We start from the raw sequence: 26,697 nt of genomic DNA on the forward strand, positions 1-26,697 counted from the left end.
ATGGGTGTCATTCTCTCAAGCGTACATTCTGTAGGGTGCAGCACTTGTCTGCTCAGCAACCATTCGAATGCGATTCTATCGCTGCTAGAAAAGCCGTGACAAGCACAAGCAGTGTCAGACCACGACAGCGGAAACGCCAAACTTGGCCTGGCATCTGCTCGCTTTTAGGATGACGATAACTGGCTGCCAGAATCTCGCCAGGAACCACACTTGTTAGGCGCGGGGAACGCTAGCGTGCCGGAGCTTGCGAGGCGTTGAAGATCCTGCCACCCTGCCACACCAAGCGCAGCTGATGGATGTAAGTCAAACAATGCACATGTGATGTGCTGAGCTTTGCAATTTGACTTGTGCGACTCTTGATCAATGTTGGAAGTCCCAGGCTGCGAAACACGTTGATGCGGTCGCATAGTCCCCAATCTAGGATAGCGTCAGCGAGCATGTGGGACATGGATTCAATGCATCTGTCAACAGCGAAGTGGACGTGGACGTGTCAAACATCTCCACTACAACAATTGCATGTGTGGCAACGACTACTGGACCATGGAAGAAAGCAGTCAAACAACGTGTGGTAGGTACCTATGCAGGTTGTGGGGGTGACGATGATGGCCGCGTGCAGGCCCATACGCCATAATGCGGGTCGCAGGCCCTGGAGCTCTCCGACTCTGCTACATAAGTGCCCCGTCCCAGCTCCAGGACCGATTCATTTGCGCCATTTTGGCTGTATCCGACCAAGCTATCTGCCCCTCTTGCCAGCCTCACTTCTAGTCTCCACTTCAATTGCGGATTCCGAGGTCAGTACAGCACATCCGCTTTGTACAGCATCATTGGGCTCTCAAGTCGCAGCCGCGCTTATTGGCCTGACGTGCAGGAAACTGCCCGAGCCAGACCTGAGCACTTTTCTCAGCTCGCTCGCGCTGCACATCTCCATCATTCAATGGCCGGGACCTGTCACTGACATTGAACGACTTGTAGTTTCTACCACACCTACACCCCACATCCCCGCCGAGCAACCGACACAGAAGCAATGAGTGCTCCACCAACAATACCTCCACGCCCAGCGCGGGCCCAGAACAGCTCTTCTCCTGCGCAGGGTACCCATATGGATGTCCCCAAGATTCCTCCACGCCCGAAGCGCGGTGTCGAACGCTCCGTCTCTCCAGCGGGAGACAGATACGCCCGCTCCCCGCTCAACGACCCGACCTACGTACATGGTGGACCGCCTAGAGAGGGCGGTCGCCTTAGCACCGATCTGCCCTCCCGCCCACCGAGCGTGTCCATGCCCTCCCTCGGAGAAGAAGGCAATGAATACGCCAGCTTCGAGGATCTGTCAAAGACTCTCACACCGGAGAACCAGGGCGGCTCTCCACAACATATGAAGAACGTGGCAGGAGACTTGCCTCTGCATGCTCCTACAGCCTCGGTCCCAAGCTCGACTGCCAAAAGTAGGATCCAGGCGGTGACGCGGACCGATTCACAGACAGCGCTCGCTGCTGGCGTCGGCTCGCAGCTGTCCGTCGACGATAGGGTCTCTCAGGCCAAGACTGGACGTTCAGGATCTTCCGCTGGATCGCGCCCCAGCTCGCTCTACAATGACAAGGACGAACATGGCATTCCTGAAATTGGTGTTCAGGTACCCATGTTCCGAAATGCTGGAGACGTTCAAGCACCCAGCCCTTCGCCCTATGCGCAACAGCCCGGAGCTCAAGGAATAGGTTTCCACCAGAAGGCCGGTGGTCGCCATCACGGGCGCACCAAGAGTGGCCGTGAAATCTTCCATGGCCCTCCTGGCAGCTACGGCATGCACGGCCACGGCAAGATCTCAACAGACGACTTTGAGCAAAAGTGGTACGAAAAGCACCCGGACGATCTGAAGCGCGAGAAGGCCGGCGAGTACGGGCCTCACATCCAGGAGAACAGGAAGGATTACCACTGGCGTGCCGATAACCTCGACAAGCTGGTACACACTAGGGCTCAGGATGTTGGAATGGGTAAGTTGATTGCAGCGTCATTATTCATCAGCTGTTGCTGATCATGTTTTACAGGCACGAGTCGGGATGCAGTCAGTACACCTGACGAACAGATTGGCTACAGGGCCACAGAGGAATATGCTTCGCGCATGGCCTCTCCTCGACCACAATCATCGGGTCGCCCTGCTTCGATCAAGGGCGGCTACGTCGACTCACCCCTACGTAACGAAGCTGGCCAAGAGGTCAATGACAAAGGCGAGGTCATCCACATCGACCCTCCTGCGCACCGCTCCAGCAAGGTTCACGGCGGAGGCTACGACCCACCAACCGAAGACCTTGGCCCCGAGGGCGGAAACACAGCTGAGAAAGGTGGATGGGTTACTGAGCGCGGATATGGCACGCCCATTCTAGCTTCCGATGAGCTGAAGAAACACCCAGACGCCGAATGGAGACAGCCTGCTGTATCGCCTGAAATGGAGCGCCATGGCAACGAATACACGCTCAATGAAGATGGCAACCCGCAATATGTCACAAAGCCGCGCACGCACAGCAGGAGCTCGAGTCGGAACAACAGCACGCAGCAGCAACGTGTTATCCCCAGCCCAGCACAATACGATCGTGGCAGTACTCCACTAGAGTCGCACAAGGAGTATGAGCCCCTGTTTCCGGAGGATGAGGAGGACACCAAGAAGCCCAAATCTCAGGTCGACAAGCTCAAGCGTCCCAGTGTCGCCCGACACCACTTCCCTAGTCAAGATGTCTGGGAGGATACCCCTGGCAGCTTACAGCTCGAAACTACTGTGGATACTCCTCAAGAGCCAGAAGAGCCAAAGACTGCTGGTGGTAACGATAGCGTGAGTCCTGCGAAGGTCTTTGAAGACCCGAACACCGAGGAGCAGCGTAAGACTCAGATCAACAAGGAAGACCAGAAGTCTTTCCTCCCCGACCACACTAGACAGTTCGCCGCAGACAACAAGATCCTCGGAAAAGTACGTGACGAGACCATGGGCCGCCCTGGAATGCAGCAACGCTTCCCAAGTCAAGATATTTGGGAGGATGCGCCATCCCACGGATTATACGAGACTACTGTTAGCACACCTCAGATGGAGGATACGAATGAGTATGCCGACGACTCCCCAATCGACCAAAAGCCCCCGGTGCCGGCTCGCCCCAGTATTCCAGCACGACCAGCCAAGAGGGAACCATCTGCCGATGACAAGAAAGCACCCATTATCCCAGACCGACCGAAGCCACAGATACCTGCACGCCCAAGCAAGCCATCTACTGGCTCTGCGGAGAAGGTTCCAACTGTCGACTCACAGACTGGCGAGAACGACTCTCCCCAGACGAAGGCGAAACCGCCCGTTCCCGCCCGACCTGCTGGCTCGAAGATTGCGGCCCTCCAGGCTGGTTTCCTGAAAGACCTCAACAGCAAACTTGGAGTTGGCCCTCATCCACCGCCTAAGGTCCGTGAACCCGAGGAAGAAGAAGAGGCGCAAAGAGAAACAGCACCACTTCCAGATGCTCGCAAGGGTAGGGCCAAGGGTCCGCAACGGAGGAAGCCTGCTGCATCTCCGTCACCCGCTGCTGCCGCTACTGTTACTGCTGAAGTTGCTGTACCAAGGCAGTCGTTGAGCTTCGGTCCTGTGACACACGTCTGGAGTTTTGGACAGGATGGTAATCTCGAGGTGCCTGCTGCGAAGATGGCAGCCCAGATTCAGCAGTCACTCAGTGCTTCGATCAAGCCAGCCGAACCTACTCTCACTGAGGGTGAAGCGGATCGGAATGTTGCAGCAGAGCCAAAAGAGCCCGAGCTTGCACCGACTACGTCAAAGGAGGGGAGTGAACCTGCTTCCGCGACCGAAGCGGGTAAGGACAAAGTCCCATCGACTCTCGAGCAGGCCACTTCTCAAGTGTCGGAAGCGTTTGGATCCGTCGCTTCCAAGGTATCAGCCGCCCTCTCGCCAGAAGAACCCTTGGTCTCCAAGACTGCACCCGGCTCTACCGATGCGCCTGGTGCATTCCCTGGTTCTGGTCCGGACCTAGACAACGACGCTGATGTGAAGGGTGCACCTTTAGAACAAAAGCAATCTCAGGACAAGCCCGTCGGTGTTTCCACTGAAGAGAAGAAGGTTGATGAATCTACCTCGCTGAAGGAGGGTGAGAGTTCCTTGTAGACTCTTGCTTGTTAAGCAATACTTCAAAAAAGATCGAGTTGAGTGGTAGGATGGGCTGTATTGCTACACATTTCCAGTACTAGTGTGCACGTAGATATTTTCCAATTCGTTGTTAGAATACGCCTCCAATATTTAGTTGTGCGTTGTGACTGTGTGCCTTTATGTGCAAGGTGATAGCGACGTTGTTGTGTGCTAGTAATCCGTTGTACACATTCTGTTTGGCATGAGCACCCATACTGAAGCCCATTTGATGTTGTCGGCGCGATAGGCAAACTATCAAATGTGTTGTGTTGGTTGTCTGTGTTGTCGCTCCAAGGGTTACTGTTATCGGCTATTCTGTACTGACTAATTAGCGGTCAGGAACGTCGTCCAAGCTTCAAGACAAGCTATCTATGGCTCGCAGACCATCATCAAACACTCATTCACTCAAACTACCATCTCTTCCGTCCGCTCTCCAGATATGACAGAGCCTCACTTAACGTCCTCCTGCAAGCCTGCGAACGACCCTGGGCGCCTAAAGAGGAAGCGGCCACACGACGACCAACATGGCACAACAGCAGCCACTGACAAGCGTACCAATACTTTGCATTTCAAAGATTTCAACCTCCCCATCAAGGATCCATCAAGACATACGAGTGGCAGGGTGCGCGATCAACAATATTTACAGCTCTGTACATCTCCCCACGACGACAGAGCACACGATGCGTTCAAGACAAAGATCCTGGAAGAAGACATACAACTCGAAGCGGAGGTAGACAAATGGCTGGAGCAGGTCACCCCACGTCTGGAGGCCGGCGAGCAGATACCCATTGGGAGCCTTGGCAACACGAAATGGCACGTAGCCTGCCGCGAGTATTGGGAGCAATACATTGGCCCGGACCACTGTTGGATTAATCCCGAGGATGGACGAATGCTCGTATTCCAGAAAAAAGCACCGGGTGTGAAGACCACAAAGCAGCAAATGGTGGTGGACCAATTCTGGATGAAGCAAAGCGCCTCACCTGGTATAGCTACGAGTTATCCCTTTGAGAGACCAGAATATGCAAGCTTAGACCCCGTGATCGTGAGCCTAAGGTACACTGGGAGCGATCTGAAAATATGGTTCTTGGGTAATGGGTATGCGAGGATGGAATGGAATACTACATTCCTCATGGGCCAGGTGGGAAGGCTGATGAAACCGGGAAGGCTAATGATGTCCTTTATACAAGAGGACACCGATGAACATGACTCGGGAAGCGACGCTACTGAAGAATCAGACTCTGAAGAAGATGAAGAAGACGACGAAGAAGAAGACGAAGAACACACCGGCAGCGAGGAAGAATGGAGTCATGAAAGCGACGACCTGTATTGCAGAAACTACAGCAACGGCAGCGAGTGCGGATGCGAAAGATGCCTTCGTACATGGGACGATATGTCTGAGAGCGATTTATACGACGATCGCCCTGAACCACCGGGGATGACTCAGGCCAGGATAGACTACGAATTTCGGAGGTTCATGAACAGACGGGAACCGGCACCATGGGATAAGTGGGCGTGATTGATTGATGCATCGATTGTATTTACTTCGACGGAAGAAGACTTGTATACCATTTTAGTGTCTTGAGTTTAGCATCCAAGACCTACATAGCTCACCCACGTTGTTATTCCACGCGCTCGAAATGGGGTATAGGGGCAAGCTTGTTACCTTCTTTTCCTCTGACAAGCTGGAGCCGGAGATATCATTGTACTGTTTCTTCGTGTCGTAGCTAGTTTCTTATCAGTTGCAATAAAATACTGTTTCAGAGATGATATTGCGAAGCCATGCTGCGGCTTCTTTGAAAATGCTTGACGCGCCACCTGAGCCACATATCTGATCACAATCACTTCGCTTCGTGACAACAATTGCGGAGTTTGTGTTTCACATGTCATCGCATACGCATGTCCTGATGTGCGAGTGTTATAGGCCAAGACCATTATTCTCTGCCCAATGTACGTCGCTGTAAATTAGCATACTAAAAGTGCAAGCCCATCGTCTGACCAATATCTCGAGAATACAATTTCGAATATGTGTGCTGTCACGAAATCATTGTACAGTAGCATCAAATCCTACCATCGTTATTCTATCCGGTAGGTGCACAGGTGTGGTGAGAAGGCCCGATGTGCAAGTGACAACGTTGGTCTTGCCCAAGACTTCGTCTTCACTGCATACCGATTTCCAGATTACCTGAATCAGACTGTTCATGAGCCACTGCTAGCCTTTATAAGAGTATATATATATAGGCATCGTACAGTATGCGCATGATCTATTAGCAGACCGGTGAACGCAGCATGTGTCAGAAAGAGAGGTATTCGTAAAGAGACACAGTCTTCAACTTTATGCCAGATGAACAAGATATAGTGATCAAATTGGCAGCGTTGGTTCATAACTTCCTGAAACATTCGGTTCCGCTAGAAATGGGCTCAAAAGCAGCTTGGAAGACTATTCTCCAAGCAGGCAATGCTAATCTTTGCTCTTCAGCTCGAAATAGTGCCCTGAAAACGGTGTTTGCCGTGAAGACCAGTTGAGCTTGACCTCAACAACGCCTCATCCTGATCAAGGCGCCACAGTGGCTTCATGTCGGTAAAGCCGAAGCGTACCACACCATACTACCGACCATTCGAGAAGAATACGAAAGTATGAATAAGCTGCTAGAAGAAACTTCTGCAAGACCCTGAATCCCGCGCCGCTTTACAGCAGCAACGGGAAACCAGGCTGCGTATCCAAATTTCCCCAAGCGTATTGTGCGCGTACTACCTACCTTCCTTTACATTGCCGCGGCACATGCTACCGCAGACCGACCCACACCACGGCATGCACGCGCCTCAACACCAACGCAGAAATGTCACGATGATGCGGTGTACACCAACCGAGGCTCGGACGAGACATACATCCAGGTACCAGCCTCCCGAGGTGTTAGCCCCGACCATGGCGTGACACCTACACAGTACGCTAAGTGCAGATTTTGGTACTCGCACACACGAAAAAAAACTTTTCCTTCGTGGATCTTCGTAGATTTGTGTAAGAATTTCCTTGTCCACTGGTGCTGGTGTACCGGGCATACTAGGCAGAAAATTCTCCATGGGCAAACTCACAGAACACGTGCTGGTATGAGGGGAACGCGTTGACCTCGGGAGCTGGGATGTACCTGGATGGTAGTCACCATCTGCCATGGCATTTCTTTCCGTCAAATTTTCTTCCTGTGGCCGTTGAGTTTGCCCAAACGACTCCAGGGCTCTTTTGTTCCGTGCTAGCTGCTAGAAGCTTCCTGCACAACATGTGCTGCCTCGGTGCGGGTCGGCGCGAGGTTCTCGAGCGGATCCGGACGTACGTCCGCTTCTGGATACGTTGCGTGCGCTGAGAAGGGAAGCGTTAGCCGACGGGCAACTTGGCCGTTGAAGACTCTGTTTCGAAATCTCGAAATTGTGTGAGAGAGGTTTGCGTTTGCAATCTGGGACAAAGATACGAAGTACGACGGAGTGCTTGGCAACGCGCGGAAGCCGTTGCTGTCGTGACGAGGATGATCGGCATGCTGTGTACTGTATCCGGTAAGGCCGTCGATCCGTCGAGATGGAAAGATAAGATTCCGCTCCCCGGCGCGCGAGGAGAGCGCGTCCGAGGAGTCCGGCTTGACATGACTATGTCATAGACCCTGGTTCCGCCCTGACCGTTGACAGCGTCATCATGTGAACCAGCTTATCGAAGCGGATGAGTCCAGAACTCGATTTGGGATTGATGATGCAAGCAACCTCGGAAGAAGAGCAACGGTTATCGCAACTCGTGGGAGAGGGGGAAATACGGAGGTGACTACCGCTCGCGAAATCATGCACGTGGCTGATGATGTGGCTCAATCTATCTTATCTTATCGCCGGCTTTCTACATACGTCCGCTCCGCCCCGGATGATCAACATCGCAGCATGGTTCACTCTTATTGGTGAACTATTGACGATCATCTAAAGCCTCACTCACTCACCGTTCTGTCACCATTGTCAAACGATGACCAGCATATCGTGCTGAGTGAGATGCACACAGCATAGGGTCCAAGTTGTATGGGGTCCAGGTCGTGCGCATGACATCAGCGACACTGTTGATGATAGCTACCAAGGTAGGTTTCAGTGACAGTATTGTGTTACTTGGTTGCGCAGCCACCACGGCGTAACCGCGGACGATGTTGGCGTGGATGATCAGATCGTCAGATCGTGGCTGCCTAAGGCGCGCCCCATTTCCCTGTTTGAGCCCCGACTTCCCTGGATGGGAGAACGTTCAGGAACAGGGCAGCATGTTTGGGACGTGAGGCGTTGCTAGGCACGACGCGGCCCAGAAACATCCAAGGAGTTGAGTTGGCATGCCAGCTCAGCAATGTTCGAGATGACACGTTATCGCAAGAAACCTCCGTAACTTGGAAACAGGGTTTCGCTTCATTCAAGCGGATTGCGTAGAGCGGGCTACGCGCAAGCTAGATTCGTACCTGTTTCACTAGGCCTCGCGAACCACAGCGCAGCATCAGCTAGCGGGTGTGACTGAGGCAGTCCGTCTCTAGTAAAAGCAAAATCGACGATGGCTATGAGAAGATTAGCTGTATGAATCGTTTCGTCCACCGCCATGTCGAAACGAGATGTTGAAACCTCGAGATTGCGGGCATGGACATGTTTTGACTCGATGTTTGGTACCGAGTCTGATATGAGATTTGATCATCTCTCGTGCCATGGTAGCGTTTCGAGACGAGCATCGTGGAGGGTCAGTGCCGGTATCGCCGCGACAGCAGTGGAGCGTGGGGAAAAGGAGAGATCGACGCTGTAACTTCCGTCTTCAACTTCTGACAGTGTGGAGACGGGAGACCTTGCTCAGATCAAAGCTTTTGCGGTCCAGAAGCCCTCGACGAGTGGGTTTCGCAACAGATTGCCATAGACCGCTCATCCTACAGCTGTCAAGTGCGTCAAGATGCGAGTGCGAATAGAGGATGCATATCTGCGTGCAACGGATAATCTGCTTCCAGCTGATCCGCTCGAGTCTGGCTCATGTGTCCGCGTTTCGCCCGAGCGGAACCAAACGTGACCGTCGTACGCGAGCTCCTGTTGTGTCCGATCGGATACATTCAAACCCCGAGCAGCCTGTCTGCCTGCGCACACTTTTCGGACGTGGGCAGAACCAAACGCCGAGTTGACCCGGCTGCTTGCGGCTGCATGCCTTGCATACACACCAGATCTTCCCAGGCAGACGCAGATGGTCACTCGGCGGTGCGTGGGGCGGTGCGATCGGTGTACGCAATCAAGCTCGCAACGCCTGCTCTGTGTATGCGGGGACACGAAGGTGATTGACCGGAAGTGCACTTTCACCAGGCAAGCGTTGCGACGACAGATCGCTCAGCCATGCAAGGCGCGCTCGGCGAAAAGCAGCCGCGTCCGCGATGCGAAGTGCCCGCCCTATGCGGGATGCATGCGAGGGGCCAGGGTCTGACGCACTGGCCAAAAGTCGGTCAACCCTAGGAATTTCCCAGCACCAAATGTGTGACTGGGCATGTTGACAGGAAACTGTAATGCGTGGGGTCTGTTGCTGTGTCGTGTGCTGTTGACAGTTCATCAGTCATGCATGGGGAGTGTACCTGTGACCTGCTAAGGTTCGATTAGCATGCAGCCTGTAGCGATAGCAGCGCATCACCTGAGAAAAGCGTGGAGATTGTTTTTGTGGGTGTAATGATCATCATTGAAATTTCTAGCTATGGCGGGAGTCTCGACCACTGCCTTCGGGAGACGTCGAACCGCTCGAGACCAATATCCCAAATCCTCCTATCCCGTATCCATCCAATAATTTCTGAGTAGAGTTGTTCGTGAGATCCTGCGTGAAGATCCCGACCGCCCTGCGGTATATGCCAATAAAAGAAAACAGAGGATATAATGCTCGAAAATGCTACGCTATGCTGTAAAGGACTCGCTCGCTGAAAACGCTGGATCAAAAATCAAAAGGTCGGAACATGGTGGTGTGCTGGCCTAATAACTTGAGATGAGCGGAGCGGTGGTGTCCATGAATAGCGGATGGTCTTCGATGTTTTCTGATTGTGGTTTGGCGTCGTAGAAAGTTGTTGTGAGCATGGCTTCCTTCTCGGTGAAGTTGAAGGACGCTTGCGGGGGCGATGTGGGTGGAGACTCGTCGTCGGACTCTTCCTCGTAGGTGAGCTCGGGTGGTGATTGTAATTGCGATGGTACCCGGGTAAGAGCCAGTTCTGAGTCGTCCTCCATGTCGTCGTAGAACTCCTCCTCGTCGTCCTCATCCTCGTCCACCTCCATTGTGCTGATCTGAACCGGTGATTGAGCGATGCGGCGAGGGAGTGCGATCATGTCGAAGTCGTCCTCGTTCTCGGACTCGGAGTCTGATTCCGAGTCGTCGTCCTCTTCCTCCTCAGCGATGCTGTCGGCCCATTGGATGTGTCGGGACTCTTCAGTCTTGGAGGCCTTGGCCATGGTCTGGTTGAACCATTGCTCTTGCTGGCGTTCGGCATCTTGGAGTTCGACCATAAGGCTGTCGAGGAGGTTTGCGTGGCCAACGAGAAGGCGGAGGTTGTGGTCGGCCCTGCATGCCTCCTTGCCGAGCTTGGAGCGGGCAGAGGCAGCGATGTAGTAGGTTTGGGTGAGAGACATCTTCTGCTTCTTTTGCGGTGGTGATGAGATGAAGTGGGAGCGGGTAGTCTCAGCCGTAAAGGGCTCGAAGGAAGTTTGAATGCGGAGGTGTGATGAAGAAGGCATGTTTGGTGTGTATAAGGCAGTAGTATATGAGAGCCTAAAAATTGTGAGTCAGGTTGGTTTTATGACTGTCGAGAACGAGGGTACAAACCTTAAAGCAGCAGCCAATGGAGGGAAGGTGATCCGAGCGTAGTTAGATTCCGAGATGTGTGATGTAATGTTGATCGACTCTGATTGTCGAGTGATGTTGTAATTCGCCGAGGAGTGGTGGACTGGTGTGTGAGCTGATGATGATGGAATCTGAAGCGAGGACAGGCGTGTTTCTTATGTTTCGCTGGCGCATGGAGGATGGATAACGGGTGCTCGGAATTATTGGCATGTTTCCACCGCTCTTGGCCGAGCAAGGACGGATGCGGTGAGCTAACACACTATGATTCACACCTGGGCACGACTGCAGGGGTGCTAGCGCGGCTTACGATACAGCCCGGTCGGTCGTAGAGACTTTCGCCCGCATGCACATACGGGCGTTACGAAGCGGACGCCGGACGTTGCGCGGATATACAGTCTGCCCATGCTCACATGCCACGGCGCTGGGTAATCGGGGTCTCGCTCTTGTCGGCGTTTACTAACCCACGATGCATTGCATCACTCATCGTCCGCCCACATCGCGCCGTCAGGGTTTTTTCTTTTTGGGCTCTTCGCTTTTCGCGTTTCCCCTGCTAATATCCTCGCGGTGCGTTGTTCGAGCTAGAGGGTGCTTGGGCGAAGCTGCGCTGCCTGGCTGCCTGCGGTTCCAGGATGCGCTGTCGTCAGGGCTAAGCCACGGACCTCTGTACAGGCAGAGCGGTCAGCCCTGAATCTGTGCCTGTCAAACGTGTCCACCGTCTCGCCTAAGGGGTCACCAATCCCTCCATTGCGCGAGGTTGGTTTGGCTCACGACAGCAGTTCAGCCACAGGCTGACGTCCGGCACCCTTCGTACCGTCGTATAGAGTCGTCGCTTCGGCCGACGCCTTGGGACCTTGGTTTTCCGGCTGCCTAGCACATCGGCTTTTCGCTCCCTCACAGCTTTCGTCCGCGTCGTCACAAGCGACCCGTGGATGTCTGACTGGGCGGGCCACGCGGACCTGTCGCTCAGTCTGACCCCCGCGCCCAAGCAAACCATCGTGAAATGACCCAGGGTACCAATCACCCTGGGCATCAATTGCGCCATTGGTAGATCAAGCTGGCTTTGTCAGAGATGCTGAAAAATACTCTCTGACAAACCCGCTAACGACCCTGCATGAACCAGTATAATTTGATGACACGATCATGCGCTTCTCTGGAGCGTCGCTATTGCGTGCTCCGAGGCAGTCAATCTGCGACCAGCAACTTTGCACCGTCGTCATGCCTGATGGCTGAACAGTTTGATTACTTTTGCGCTCATACAGCCCGACTGTCCAAGGTATTGAGTTTATGGCATCTGTGCGTTTATTGTCAGGCACAAACAAAAAACGGTGAACAGTGCGTTCATAGCATCCGTCTCCGCTCCGCCCTTTTCCACTACTCCGGCTCCGGTGAGGGCGTGCTTCCAGGACGAACGATCCCGAAAGAGGAAAGTGCATCTCGTGGCGCTATCAGCCGTCGCTACGCATACCGAATTGCGTTTACCGTCTACCTTCATCTACATACGCACAGCCCTTTGCTGCCCTTGAGTCGTCCGGTTTACATGGGCCCAATCAAGGTACGACTCGGTTCGACACGTTTCCGTCGGGTCGACTTCACCGCTGAAGCTGTACGAGGCTGATCAGGAGACCGCCAACGCCGCGAATCTGGCGGTGGCATATATGCATGCTGCGGTGCCATAGCAACGCAATGCTGCAATGCGACTCCGCGTCGACTGAGAGAGTATGAGTCGACTACGTACTAACCCCAGCGTGCGCTTCCAACAGCCTCAGCCACCACACGTCTACGATCACTATAACCCCGCGTAAGTAGCTCACTTCGCAACGCGTTGCAAACGTGTACGCCTCACGCAGACCAAAGCTTGCTCAGCCACGCTTTGTCCTCCACAATGTTTAGCTTAACGTCGACGCGGGTCTTCGCTACAACGTTACCGCTTTGGGTATACCTTCGAATGAGGCATATTCATTTAGACTCAATTGCGGCATATACCATTACACTTGCGGGAATATCGACTTCACCATCCTCTCCCCTAGCAGAATTCCGGTCCGCAAGACTTCGGAAAAGCACTCACTAAACGACGACCGCGCTGGCTCGCATGTATCAGCGCCTGCCTCCCAAGTCCGAGCCAATTCCGGGAACATCATGTCTAGCTTTGCATGATATCTTCTCATATTTCCGTCATGATTTTAAGCAAATAGCCGAGTAGCTTCATGCATCAGTAAGCAGCGATGCCGCCACTACTGATGACCGATGTTCGCGTCTTTCTCAACATCTCTCTATGACGCGACATTCGCATGAGCAGTGCATGACAGCGCTTAGTAAGATCGAGACCAACGCTTTGATATCAACAAGACTACTTCTAAACAGATACGTAGCAATTGGTGTTATTTTCATTAGAGCATGAAGGATACATAACAAAGTGCCTCGGTTTTGATCGTTCGCTGCCATACGGCAGGCCTCTATCTAAGAAGAGATGGAAAACGACAACCCATAGATACTTTGTTAAAATTATGTAGTGGTTCAGCACATACAACACCAGCACCCTCAGCCTATCCCGTCACCCTGGCAGATGCCATGAGCCTTTCCTTTCTTCCCTCTTTCCAAGCCTTGTCTAGTGCCTCCAATTTTCCACCTAGCACTTGCACATTGCCGGGCTCAAGCATGACGACGCCTCTCCTCACGTCAAAGTTCTTCAGGAGGAGTTTGACGCCCATGGCCATGTTGGTATTGAGCCCATCTATGCCTCTTAGCTCCATGGCGTAGATCTTGAGGCCTTTGGCATCTTGCAGTAGCAGCTTGAATGGCCCTTTGCTCAGCACAGGAGCCGCAGCTTCAGCAGTGCCCTCATCCTCCTGCTCTACAACGCGCACAATCTCCCTTCCTTTTGTCATCTCGCCCCGCTCCTGCGCTTCGATAGATTCGACCTGCGACCAGCGCGAGTGGCCTATATCTTCGACGTCGAGCACCTGGCAGACGACTGGACCAGGGACGATGCGGGATTTTGTAGTACCCTTTAGCACATCGTCGGGAAATACGGAGCCTGCAGGCTGGCTGAGCGACGCGGTTATGTCGGTAGCTAGTAGGCGGAAGTGGGCTGTCTGCTTGACGGCGGGCAACGGCGTGTTGGGCCGGGTTGTGGAGAGGAAGCCCTGCAGCCAGGCGGCGGTAGGGTAGAGATGGCGGGCATGTAGGTGCTGTGTTAGCTCGGCTGCGAGATTAGCTGCCATGTCGGTCATCACTTGCACCCTTCTTGAGGATGCGCGGTTTTGCTTGTTCGCGAATAAGACGGCGCGATGTGGGAGACGCGACGCGTAGAATGACGTGGGGCGCTCTTTCCCCAACGGTGGCCTCGGCCCTTCACATGGAGCTCAAGCTCCAGCAATCCAACCACTAAACCTCACAACATAGCAGACAACAGAATAGCAAACAGTACCACGGCATGTCGACGATAGCCTCCCCACGCGCCAGTTCCTCGGTCCGCAGCCCCTCCTTGACTCGTACCTCAATCGACAGCAGCTCATCGCATCGCCCACCCCCAGCCGCACGCCGAAACCGCGCTGCCCTTCGTGAATTCTACGGCCTCAAGAACGCGCCCCGCGACGCCACGCCAGATGCTAGAATATCCGAAGAATCTTCGAGAACACAGTTGGGGCCGGAAGAAGACGAGACGCTCACAGAGCTCGATGCTGCGGATTTCAACGCAGAAGCCTTTGTAGAGGCATTACTTGCCAAAGAGGGACTGAAAGGCGTATTGAAGGTCGAAGCAGATTTGGTGTCTCGTAAGCAGTCACTCGACGCATATAAGCGAATATCTGGAGTGCTTACATTGAAACAGAGATCAGGAATCTAGACAGCGACCGCAAGTCTCTCGTCTACGACAACTACTCCAAACTCCTCTCCGCAACAAGCACCATCCGACGCATGCGCGGAAACATGGACCCCCTCGCCCCCACAACCCACACCCTCGGCCCTGCCATCTCCCACATCGCCGAGACAGCCGCATCCTTATCATCCTCGTTACAGGACAGCCACCAGTCCAAAGAACAGGGACTGGGCATAAGCATACGGGTCGAGCAGGACGACAAAGATAAGTCAGACGTAGACAAGAAGCGGAGACAGCAGGATACTGTGAGATGGGTTCTGGATACACCACGGCGGCTGCAGGATATGGTAGACCAGGATCAAGACGAGAAGGCGGAGAAGGAGTGGGAAGAGGTTAGCAGGATATTGGATAAATGGAAGGGCGTTGCTGGCGTGCAGGAGCTTAGGGAGCAGTGCGAAGCTATTATGCAAGAGGAAGAGGAGGACGACTCAGAGTGAACTCGAATTCGACTCACGGAAGTTCGGACTTCTGCCTGACTGCGCCGCGTACCCTTGCCCACGAGATTGGCTGGTTAGCTGGCTGGCCCAACTTATACCGGAGACCAAGGCGCAGAAGGAATAGTATGCTGGTGTCGCCCATGGTCGCGCTTCAATGTCGAGCTTGATGCCTGCAACCATCTGGCTGTCTTGTATCTGGCCATACTGCACGAAGTAAACCCGAAGGTTGGGTGAGAAGGCCACCACCTGCACACCAAGAGACGCATGTTTGTTGCGACTCCGTTGCCTAAAAGCTTGTCGACGTTACAGCAGCTCTCAAAGCCTCACAACACAGATATACGTAATATCTGTCCCACTCCTACAAAAGGATATCAGGACACTTGGGTAGACCGAGGACTTTGAAGTGTAACCGTTCGAGCATCTTGGGTCATGAAATGCATGATGGTTTCAGCTGTATAATATACGACACTACTACATGCCATGAAAGCAAAGCAAGCTTGATCGAGCTCAAGCCCCCGCGTCTCTGACCACACTCTCCCAAATACCCTGCCAGTCCGCTTCTCCACCCCCATACCTAGCCTCAAATGCGTTCATTGCCAGATTGCCCAAGAACGGCCTCACCAACCGATTCACCAGCTCTCCCCTGGTCATCTCCAACACCGCAGCACCTTCTTCCTTTTCAAGAGCCTCGATAAGTGGGTCTAAGAATAACGTCCTCCTGGGCTCATCCGTATCCGATCCATTCAGTGCAGTTACAGGAGCCGGAGGTGCTATCGAGGACCTTGTGAGGACCTCGTTGATCTCATCGGTAAGAGACATGAGTGTTGGTGGGGTATCCGGCTTGTATACTGCGTCGATGGTGTCGGAGATGAAGAGCCACTCCATGAGCTGGAAGTCGTCAGGGTCTAGTACGACGAGTTCGTCTAACAGCTTGCACGTCTGAATGATGCCGGCGTTGTTGTAGTGCTCCTTGTTTGGAGCGTCTGGTAGGAGTGCAGAGAGACCGGATGTTAACTCGCCATTGACGACGGGCCAAAGCGACGCCAGGTGGACGGGCGACGTCTTCAAGATGATGGCACGCAGTAGTACGATGACGTCTGTGCGGGTGACTGAAGACGGAGACGACGCTGGCGTGGCGGTGAGCAATTCGACGACCTTCTCCAGAACTTGTGGTATGTTTGGTGTGAAAGCATCTTCGGGACTCGCAAGGATGAGGAGGGCAATGCGACGTAAAGTAAGCTGGGTTTTACGGTCGGCTTCCTGCCGCGCAGATGTTGCACCAACTCCAAACATGATGCCAGCCGTTGTTGGCGCAGACAGTCGTGCAAGTAGCTCAGGCAGTCGCTCCTTGTCTGATTGCGTCCATTGCGCAAGTATAGGCAGCCAAGCTTCTCTTAACAGTTGAAGCGGTGTGTTGAAGAATTTGGGGTCATTGAAAGCATCAAAGATGTCTTTCTTGAGAAGTTTGTTGCCTGGCGAGATCTTGGTCAGGCCTTGGAGTAGATCCAACGTATTTCTCGATACGTTTTCAGGGAATGCTTTGGCGCGGAAGGTTGGTCCGATGACGGATGCTGATATGTCTGAGACGACCTTCGCAACACGGTCATTCTCGACGAGGATGATCGATAGTTTCGGTACGATGGTAGTCAGAATGGAAACGACATCGGTTGCTCGCTTCTGTGCGCGATTGCCATTTGTCACAGCAGCCGGCTTTTCGTTTACCGCTTGGTTCGTGTCTTGCAGATAGCCCATCGAACGTGTTGTGAAAATGGCAGTCAAGATCCTGGCAAAGATATCCTGTTCATAGTTAGTACAATTCAGTTGAACAAGCATTGCCACTCACAGCAAGCTCCCTTCTCATCTTCCGTTGCTCCCCAAAGTTGGTATTATCAACCTTCTGCCCTATGACGGCGGTAAACTCCAGCAATGTAGGCAATATCTGTCGATGAGGAAGAGGATTTGCGAGCACATCTCGCAGGAACAAAGTACAGTCCTGCCAGATTTCGTCCATGGCGTCATCTTCCAGAGAGTTCGTATACTCGACGAGGAAGGCGACCAGTTCAGCGTCAGTAAGATCAGATGTCAACGTTGATAGTCGGTTAGTGTCCAACGCCCCAGGATCCGTCCGGCTGTATACAGCGTTGAATATCGCTGGGATGGTATGCTTTGGCTTCGAGCCATTAAGGACATTTAGAAGCCCTGTAATTGCTGCTCCTCGCACATCGTCAACTTCCGCATGCGCCCATAGAACTACTAACGTCTCCAAACACTCCAAAGCTTCCGCAGCGAAGAGATGCTCCAACGTGCGGCGGGCCCGATTGCGCATGCGTAAAGAGGTGTAAGCGAATGATGACGCTGACGTGTGATCTTGTAGTTCGAGCATATTCCCATAGCCACCCCAAGACCATATCGCGAAGCATATGCGAACAGTGTCTTGGAAGCAAAGCAAAACCGTGAGTCTACTATTTGCGGTCGGAGTGCGAGCCTGGTTCGCATCAGAGGAAATCAGCCCAGATACGACATTGCTGAAGAAACCCTGGGGTTGTTCTGGAGACTTGTTGGCAGACACTTTCGTCTCCTGCGTAGTCAAACGCTCGTGCGCCTTGGCCAAGATCTGCTCTAATCCGTTCATGAGCGAGATCAGAGTCGACTCGGGAGAGACAGTAGGTGCGGGTTGTGTCTTTGCGAACGTAACCTTGAGCTGCTCGAACGTAAGATTGATCTGCTTGCAAAGACACTCTACAAGTGGCAGGAGGTTTTGGAATATCGTATCAGGAAACATTGGTAGGACTTCAACAAGGAACTGAATCCAGTCGTCAAGGACTAGGCGACTGGCAGAGGAGGAGAATCCGAACTTCAAGCACTCAACAAATTGTGGAGGTGGAGGAATCGGCGCAGGTGTCTGATCTTCCGAGTCTCTGTTGATCGCTAGTGAAAGGCGCGACCGATTGGCAGGATGATTCGAAGATTTTGGCTCTGCTGTTGGTTCTGGTGGACGAGTAAGGCGGAGTTTCAGTGCCGCTAACTCTGCACTTAATAAGAGACTCTGCAAAGGCGGACTCGCTGATCTTAACCTTGCCATTAGAGGTACTTCAAGTTCCAACTCTCGAAGTGGTGCAGCAAATGGACTTCGATAGATTTGCGATATCATAGAGACCGACAACCGGTGTAGCTCATGTATGTGAGGCCCTATAACTGTATCTGATGAGCCGATTTGAAGCGACAGTGTCGTCAAACATGTACGTGTGAGCCACTCCTGGATGGAGATACGCGGTGAGGAGGGTTCTGGCCAGGACAGAGTGACCTCAGCAAGAGTTACCCACGTGAAATGTGATGGCCGCTTGATGACATTAAAGACATGCCTGAGGTAGTACAGGCATTCCTTTGTGTCGTCTCTTCTGGAACGTGCTGGTGGTCCCTGGGATGTCGTATTAGGTGCCAAATTGCTTAAAGCTGCCAAACAGTTGAGTGATTGGATGTGAATTGCAAGGATCTCAAAGACTCTGTTCAAGCTTGGCGTATCTGGTAGCCAATTTTGCAAGAACGTAGAGGTTTCCGACCCTTCTTCTGCGAGAGTGTCAAGGAGCAAGAGCAGCGGCCTTGTCAAGACAGAGTGGAAGTCGCTTGCTGTTGACGAGGCTTGTAGAATGTTACCACTTGGTCGGCGAGTAATGTTAACACGCTTTTCTGACTGCAGATTCAGTTCGTGCATAACGTGCGTCCACAGTGTCGCAAAACGTCGGGCACAATCTGATGAGCTCCTCGAAACGGAATCTTGGCCGGTCTGCTCTACGATGATCGAAGCGATGGCACTTTCGACCATCCGACTGGCAGGTGCAATGGCATGTAATTGTAACAAGGAACGCGCTGTTTCGACATGGTATTTGGGTGATGTTGGCGAAAGGTACCGCCAGAAGTATCGAACCAAGGGGTGGATGAGCTCAGGTAATTGGCTTGAGGCGATGTGAGGTCTTGATGGGAGTGCGGTCTGGAGTGCGAGTAAGACGGCTGTTACAGCGCCCAGGTGCGGAAATGAAGGATCTGTGTCGGTCTTGTCCGATGTCTGAAGGACATTTGCAAGCATAGTGACTAGGTCAATGTCTTCAACGGCCTTAAGACACTGTGTTTTGAAGACCAAATTGGATAGAATTTTGGAAGGCATCTCGGCAGTGATACCGGAACCGTTTGACTGCATAGATGCGGTGAACATGCAAGAGGCCTCACGAAGCGCAATCTGACCAAGCAGTGGCGGATCGAAAGGCGGGTCAGCTGCATCCAAGCTTCCTTGAGATTCTTCATAGAATGCACGTATCTTCCTGGACACTGTGGCTCGCGGTGTTTTGAGAGTTGCCAATAGCTGCTGCTCCGTTGCTTGATCACGTTGAAATGACCGATCTGGGACTATCTGAACAAGCGAGTCTGTGATCTCGAGGGCAAGGCTCACAACTTGTGCGTCTTTTGATGAGCTGTCGGTCTTGCCAGAGGACTCATTCAAAGCAACAAGTGTCGATAGTACCATTAGAGGCATGTGATGCAATAGCATGTCTTCCTCTTTGAGATTGAATCGGGCCAGAACAAACTTGGCCAGCTTCATCTTTTGTAGTGCTTCGTCATCATCCGTCTGCAGGGAAGACGTTATGAGATGAATGAGCTTGCCCCAGATGAGGCCGCTATCGACGCCATCGAAGAATGCACTCGCACTTCTCATGACTTCGTCGACTTGTTCCTTGGATGCAGTTTCGCTGTACGCATATACGCTCTGTAACGCTGGCAGGAATATCTCGGGTACAATCAAACCACCTACTTCCCAACGGTCCATGAGAGATAGACAGACTCTGAAAGGACGTGCTCGCTCGGAAGGTAATGTGCTACGACGGTTGATCATCTTGAGGACGCTGTTGGTAAGCGCTTCAAGACCGTACCGCGAAAAGAAAGCAGCTTGATGTGCCGACGGATCTGCAGACACGTTGTGTCTGTCTGCTGTTGGGGATGTGGTGCTGTCGTTTACTTCAGACGCAGTGGGCTCTGGACCTAGGAACCATGCCCAGAGCCGGCGATTCAAGCTCATGTCTCTTCGCGACACAACGCCTGCGGCTGCAGCTACTAGTCGCTCCAAATCCCCCTTTCCAACGCGCTCCTGCAAGACGGGTGAGTCGAGAGGCAGATGACTGACCAAAAGATCGAGAAATCCTCGCTGGATGAGTATCTGAGGGTCCGACAGGCCTGATTCAAAGCAGCGAATGAGGAGACCTGGCTCGGGGGATGTAGCTGCCTCGGCCTCGCCCGACAGCGCGTCAGAAGGTCTGGAGACATCTGGAGGAGAGCTGCGCCTCTCTGGCCGTCCGAATTTAGGCAATCGTCGTACGAGGAAAGCAAGTGCACCTTGCCTCCTGGATGGGTTGGTGATGGTCGCTAGGAAGAAGCACTGCCAAAAGTGAGATGAAGCACCCGCAGTCTTGGCCTCGACTATGTCGTCTGAGTTGTCCTGCACTGCGCTCCGCAACTTCTCTGTTGCCGAGACCATGCGCTCAAAATCCTCGCTTGTCTCATCTTCCAGACCAGGCAGGATTGACAGTATGATGGCCTTCAAGGCCGGGCGAAGTGCAGCTCCGTCGAGCTTTAGTATATGCTTCTCGAAGACGGAGAGGTAGAGTGGGCGGACCGAGAGCGAGGCGAAGGAAAGCACAGAGGCGAGGCCGGGGAAGTAGAGGTTGAGGTCACGAGCGAGGGCATCTTTCTGGACATGGATCAGCTTGGCATAAGCTGACTTGGGGGAGACGGGCATACACCGATGGTGGAGAAGATGTAGTCATAGACGTCGAGGGCTTTCTGGTGAACGCCCGAGGGCAATGTTGGATTCAAGCACTGCGCTAATCGCAGTGCGACAGTATCGCTATGTGGTATGACGGGTATCTCTGGGGGGTGCGCTTGCAGGGCCTGGAGGGTAACTTGTATAAGCGCATTGTCTCATAGTCGCAGTAGCATGGCGGGATTGACCTTCAGCAGCCGGCCCAGGAAAGATATGTAGTCGGCCCATTCCTGCTGTGCAGTGTCCCAGAGGGCGAGGGCGCGTTCGACTCCGGCGGCATAGCGACGGAAGTTTTTATCTTTTTTATACAGTGCTGTTCTCCGAGTCAGTAACCTGGGATTGCATGCACAATGCGACAACATACGCTCTTGTACAGCAGTGCGCGCGGACCGTGGTACGGGACTGGAGCGGCCAGAAGCCGTTGGGGAGAAGACCTGCGGGTTAGCAGTGGGATCAGCGGACATGCTGTGCCTGGCAGAGAATAATGTGTCCGGGTATCAATGACAGCGCGCTGGACATGCTGCTCTTGGTGGTGCCCAGGTGGTGGTGGTGGGCGCTTCATTTGTTGCCTACGTTTACGAGACATGGCATTCCGACACGGAGCACTGACGGCCCGTTTCACATGCTCGCTCCGGCGTGATGACGCGCGCCGCACGCGACCCCAAGTGCCCGACTGCAACACCATGAAGCCTCTACAGTTGCCCTAGATACCGCCGGGGCCAGCGCAATATGCACGACGCAGGATCGGTAAGCCATGCGTGATTGTCATGTTCTGCCTATCATGACTGACTGTGGCAGGCCTCACATGATGCGCCATCTGCCCCACCAGCCGACACGTTCGCATCTGATCTCCATCACCACCACCACCCTCACCACGATCCACCCATCCATGTGCCGCCTCCCGAACATCCCCCATATGATGAGCCTCCACCTTCCTACGACGACGCCGTTGGCCTAACGGGTGCACCCCCGGGTTATGGCACGTTCCGACCGTATACCGATGATTCCTCGATAGCGAGCAGCGAAGTCGAATCCACCCATCGCGCACTACCAGAATGGTTTGGGCAGGCTTTGGTCGTTTTTGTCTTCCTATGCCTCATATACGGATTTTGGGAATTCATCAACGCGCCTGATGTACCTTCTGAGCCGTGGCCAGGTCATGGGCGGTTCAGACCGTCAGGCACTTGACCTGAAGTCATGCAGATGAATAACAAACCTACAACCTCGTTCTCCACGACGACAACAGACTGCCGCTTTGCAGGCGTCGGTTGTCCGAATATACACATACCTATCATGCGCAACAGCTATCACGCCCTAGCACGGCCATCCAAGGAAGGAGCGAACAGGTCGTCGAGGCATATCTAAAGATACAAGGAGCCAGCGAGGTAGCAATCACTCAGGCGAAGCAGCTGTTGACCAGGCGGATGCTGGGCCGCGTATCAGGACCAGTACTCATACATGGTCCATGTAGGAGAAGGGTGCCAGTTCGAGGCCTAATTCCTTGAAGTGGTTTCTGTCGATGGTCCTGGGAGACTCCATGTGACAGACATACCATTGCATGCAGGAAATTGTTAGCTCCGTTCACATGCAATTGTAACTGCACACCCCGCAGTTACATTCCGTTGGCCTGCTTCGTCTGGCTCACCACGGACTGAAGATAGGGAGTTTAACGAGCTGAACTAGACATGCGAGGATGCATGTGAAATGGAATCTACTATCATGAGGGCATGAATATAGCGATTGCGAACCCGATCGTCAATCTTTTGCAAACTCGCCAACTACTCCCTTGAACCTTATCACAGACCTGCGTTCCAACCCCTCCTTTCAACACTGCGCTCGTCATGTTAGCACAGATCAAGCATACAACCTAAAGGCCATCGTTCGCGTCTGTTCACACTACTGCAATGTCGATTTCGCGATTCATCACGCATGGCTTTCTGCATCGGGCCTATATGCTTCCTAAATGCTGTTCTACAGAACCAGTGTACCAATCCCTGCGACGCTCGCTAGAAGATATAGTATATCGAAGTGAAACTTAAATCTGGCGTCGTAGTTCAAGCTACGCGTCTAGCGGGCGAGTGCGGGCGAGTTTGAGCCACACGGTCGTGATCCGAAGAAGCGAAGGTCAGTGGCTCAGTCGTATATTAGCTCTACACCATAGCGGAGCGTGGCCGAGGATAGCGGCGCTCATCGCACGCCCGCCTGGTAGGTGGTTCCTGATAGTGTGGCGCCGGGAATAGTGTTGGCGTTGATGTCGCAGTTGGGTATGCCCAAGTGGTGCTGTCTGTCCGACAGAGTTATGGTCCTTGTTAGACTACATGTGTAGCGAAGAAGGTGCATGATGTTCTAGTGTGTTTTCGAGTCGATGTGGTAGATCTTGGATGACGGATTCCCATTTTGGGACCGATCCGCCGTCGAAAAGGCTACTCGTTGTCGGAGATGGTCATGTTGGACGAACTCTGAGTATCGGCGAGGTACCTAGGTACGTCTGTTGTTGAAGATATACGTTATGCGAATATGCGAGAGCCACTACCTGACTACGCCGTATCTCAAGTCGCCGTTCTCCGAACAGTGGACACAGCAAAGTGTGTCTCTGCTATCCACACACTGCACCAACGCAATCACAGTAAGAAGTATCCCACATGCACAAAGCAAAGCTAAATTCCTCCTGCGCAAGCAAGTCCAAGCGATACGCGACAAGCGACCCGACAACGCTCCCTCCGCCTGTGCCCGAGAAAAATCCCGACCACTTCAATCTCGCTCACACAAACCTAACTCCGGTCCCAGCCCAGTCCTGTCCATCCCGACAAAGACGATCCAAGGCGGCAACAAGCATGCGCTTCAGGATCGGAACTCACGACACGCGGGCTCCGCTTACCCCTGTACCCAGTGCAGTTCCCCATCGAGTGCGCAGGCATTATCCACTCGAGTCTAGCCTGCTCGTCAAAACCCACATGTGCACCTGGCTCGCAGCATCATACCCGTTGCGGCATTCTTCGCGGCCAGGGCACGCCAGCAGGGGTTAGCACGCCGCACGGCTCAGCTGGATTTTCTTCCAAGCAGGAAAGCTTCGGAGGCGCGTGCTGGCGCAGCTTTTGGACCCCACGCCGCGCTACACTAACCGCTAGTTCGGTGCGTGATCCGGGATCCCGACCGTTGGGTTTAACCGTAGTGTGACTTTGCTTGTGGGTATCGTGTGTATGATTCTGGAGGTGGAGGGGTTCAGCCATCTTGTGCAAATGGAGAAGATTGGATTGTGTCTAGACATGCTTGGAAAGCACCGAATGGCTCACCTCGTGTGTGGTAAGTGCCGTTGCCCCTGGCGGCACATTCGCTCCAAGACCAGGTGTTCGTGAGGGTAACGAACAGGTAGTAGGTCTACTATCGCAAAGGCCTTGTTTTGTCCTTGAAACACAGATTCGTCCACTCTAGATAGTGGTATTATACCCGATCTTACACCGTGTCGTCCTCTTCCCCGGCTAATAAAATGGCATGATATGATCTCATGCTGCAGTCGAGTGATTCCTCGATGTCGAAATATGCAAAGACGCTAACGAAGTCGTCGAGCTTTAATCCAACTTTAATCTCATCAATACGGTGACAGTGGGAAACCGCAACTTCTAGATACTGTCAAAGATCTGGATCTTATCCAAGACCAATGTCGCTTCTTTGCAGACGCCCCGAGAACTTTCTCTCTTGTAAGTGCTTCGTCATGTAACACGGAATGGTTTTGAAGGGCTCATTTTCAATGACATTCAGAGAAAAGATTGTTGTACTTGGTATAGAATCTTAGGTCATTGCCATATTTGCTATGTATCAGCCATTTGAACTTTTTATGAGTTTTAGATTCAAAGCTCCATGATAAAGCCGTATCGTACATTGTACTGCAAAAACATGCTTATATCTCTCGAAGTACATGCAGAGAGGCTTCCAGATTTTACCTTCAATTGCCTCGTAGCTTCCGTCAAGGGACACACGTAGAAGCAGAAGGTACAGCTCAGGCGCCGAGACATAGTTCTCCATAGTATACGCGTTCGTAATATCACAATGGGGGCTGTCGAATTTTGCGTTTCTCCGTCGTGTTAGGGAAGCATGCTGACTCCGGCAAGATGGCATTGTTCAAAATGCCGTTGGTTGATTGGACAGAGCATGAGATGTTCATTTTGAATCGTCTTTACTTTTTTCTTTCCAATAGCATGTGAAGACACATCCAAAGGGCGTACTTGTCAGGTTGACGATCGGAAAACGCACGGCGAATTTTTGCCGTTCGATGTTGCAAGGTCCTGGCTCGTTTCGGTCCGAACAATGTACAGGGCTGATGCACGCGGCTGCATGCACCTTCGGAGGACCATTCAGAGCACTGCCTATAGCGCCCTCAAGTCGGCGACGTTGGGTTGTCATGATCGCGCGATATGCACCATTTGAGACATACGTTGCCGGGCGGAGTTGGGTGTTCCAGATCACGACTCCCTCCCCTTGCACCTTCCTTTGTAGACAAGATGCAGATGTCCGTGCCATTGTGCATCACCAAAGCGTTAGCTCGCATGTCTGCAGGCGCAGGAGACTTTCGAGGTTAGCATTCAGGAACGAGTGCGGCTATTCCGCGCTTTGCTTGCGTATGCCGCCCCTTTCCGCTTCAGACCAGCGCCACAACCTCACTACGGCCTGGTAGCGTGCGAGCGCGGAATTGCGATACTTGGGGCCGTCTGGCTGGTGCACGAGTCAATCGGGTTGTTGGATAACTCGGGTCGGCTCCTGACTCGTCTCCATTATATCCGATGGTAATAGGTGCTTTGTGATTTGAAAGATATCTGTCAGCCTGTAAAATGTGGATTCTGGTGGGTATTAGCAGTATCGACGGGGCCCTCTATTTCTCTTCTTGAGTTCCGACGTTCGATGTAGGAGGAGTACAGAAACAAAGGCAGACGGATACGTCATGAAGCATGGTGGTGTCTTACTAGAAAGCAGTGAGATTAACGCGGTTCGTCAAGGGCTGGAAGATCGCACGGTGCAACCATCGCAATGCCTTCCCAAAGCCGTTGATCATCGGCAGGGTCCGAGAGGATGCTGGGAACCCCATATTCATGCACGGTCGGTTGACTGGCCAGGCCACTCAACATGCAGATGGCCCGCGAAGGATTTGGAGCACTCGGACAATAACCTGTTGACTGGAAAGGAGCAGGCCATCAGAGAGCTGTTCAAAATAACGGTATCGCAGGCATGTCGTGTGCGCCTTGCAATTGTGACGGGACCTTGATGAAACGCGCACTAGAAAGCAAAGGTCCAGGGCTATATGCGCGTAACGAGGAGGTTAGAACGGATCGTGGGGGCCGTGTAAGGGCGCAGAGGGAAGAAATGAGGGTTCGTTGTAGCGCGACCCAGATCGACCCTTCCCAGCAGAAAGATAAGCTACTGGAGAAGAGTGGAGCACACTAAGCCACTGGTGGTCCACGTCCCTGTCCCCAATTTTGACCGGTGGAACAGGGGAAAGCATCCAACCCGATCACCTTGAGTTGGACACCTTGACAAGGAGACAAGTACGGTAAGCTCCATGTCGAGATGGGACAG

The 26,697-nt window shown here is 53.1% G+C and overlaps 6 protein-coding genes across 6 annotated transcripts; 3 read left to right on the forward strand and 3 right to left on the reverse strand.

Annotated features, from left to right (window-relative positions):
* Positions 1 to 1,024: 1,024 nt before the first annotated feature.
* Positions 1,025 to 4,144, forward strand: J4E84_000296 (uncharacterized protein; the record flags this gene model as incomplete). The annotated part of the gene is made up of 2 exons (XM_049382938.1): positions 1,025 to 1,988; positions 2,043 to 4,144. 2 exons carry the CDS (start codon positions 1,025 to 1,027, stop codon positions 4,142 to 4,144), a joined length of 3,066 nt encoding a protein of 1,021 aa, XP_049248456.1.
* A 280-nt stretch (positions 4,145 to 4,424) lies between these two features.
* Positions 4,425 to 5,681, forward strand: J4E84_000297 (uncharacterized protein; the record flags this gene model as incomplete). The annotated part of the gene is made up of 2 exons (XM_049382939.1): positions 4,425 to 4,433; positions 4,548 to 5,681. The coding sequence occupies 2 exons, from the start codon at positions 4,425 to 4,427 to the stop codon at positions 5,679 to 5,681; spliced, it is 1,143 nt and encodes a 380-aa protein (XP_049248457.1).
* Positions 5,682 to 10,147: 4,466 nt separating this feature from the next.
* Positions 10,148 to 10,900, reverse strand: J4E84_000298 (uncharacterized protein; the record flags this gene model as incomplete). Its single annotated transcript, XM_049382940.1, has 1 exon — positions 10,148 to 10,900. The coding sequence occupies one exon, from the start codon at positions 10,898 to 10,900 to the stop codon at positions 10,148 to 10,150; it is 753 nt and encodes a 250-aa protein (XP_049248458.1).
* Positions 10,901 to 13,549: 2,649 nt separating this feature from the next.
* Positions 13,550 to 14,236, reverse strand: J4E84_000299 (uncharacterized protein; the record flags this gene model as incomplete). Its single annotated transcript, XM_049382941.1, has 1 exon — positions 13,550 to 14,236. The coding sequence occupies one exon, from the start codon at positions 14,234 to 14,236 to the stop codon at positions 13,550 to 13,552; it is 687 nt and encodes a 228-aa protein (XP_049248459.1).
* Positions 14,237 to 14,439: 203 nt separating this feature from the next.
* On the forward strand, positions 14,440 to 15,320 carry J4E84_000300 (uncharacterized protein; the record flags this gene model as incomplete). The annotated part of the gene is made up of 2 exons (XM_049382942.1): positions 14,440 to 14,779; positions 14,836 to 15,320. 2 exons carry the CDS (start codon positions 14,440 to 14,442, stop codon positions 15,318 to 15,320), a joined length of 825 nt encoding a protein of 274 aa, XP_049248460.1.
* Positions 15,321 to 15,827: 507 nt separating this feature from the next.
* J4E84_000301 (uncharacterized protein) lies at positions 15,828 to 21,593 on the reverse strand (the record flags this gene model as incomplete). Its single annotated transcript, XM_049382943.1, has 5 exons — positions 15,828 to 17,117; positions 17,164 to 21,057; positions 21,108 to 21,257; positions 21,318 to 21,442; positions 21,494 to 21,593. The coding sequence occupies 5 exons, from the start codon at positions 21,591 to 21,593 to the stop codon at positions 15,828 to 15,830; spliced, it is 5,559 nt and encodes a 1,852-aa protein (XP_049248461.1).
* Positions 21,594 to 26,697: the final 5,104 nt, after the last annotated feature.

Source organism: Alternaria hordeiaustralica (genome assembly GCF_023758085.1).
Source record: "Alternaria hordeiaustralica strain BMP 2776 chromosome Unknown scaffold_1, whole genome shotgun sequence".
In the NCBI taxonomy this organism is placed as follows: domain Eukaryota; kingdom Fungi; phylum Ascomycota; class Dothideomycetes; order Pleosporales; family Pleosporaceae; genus Alternaria; species Alternaria hordeiaustralica.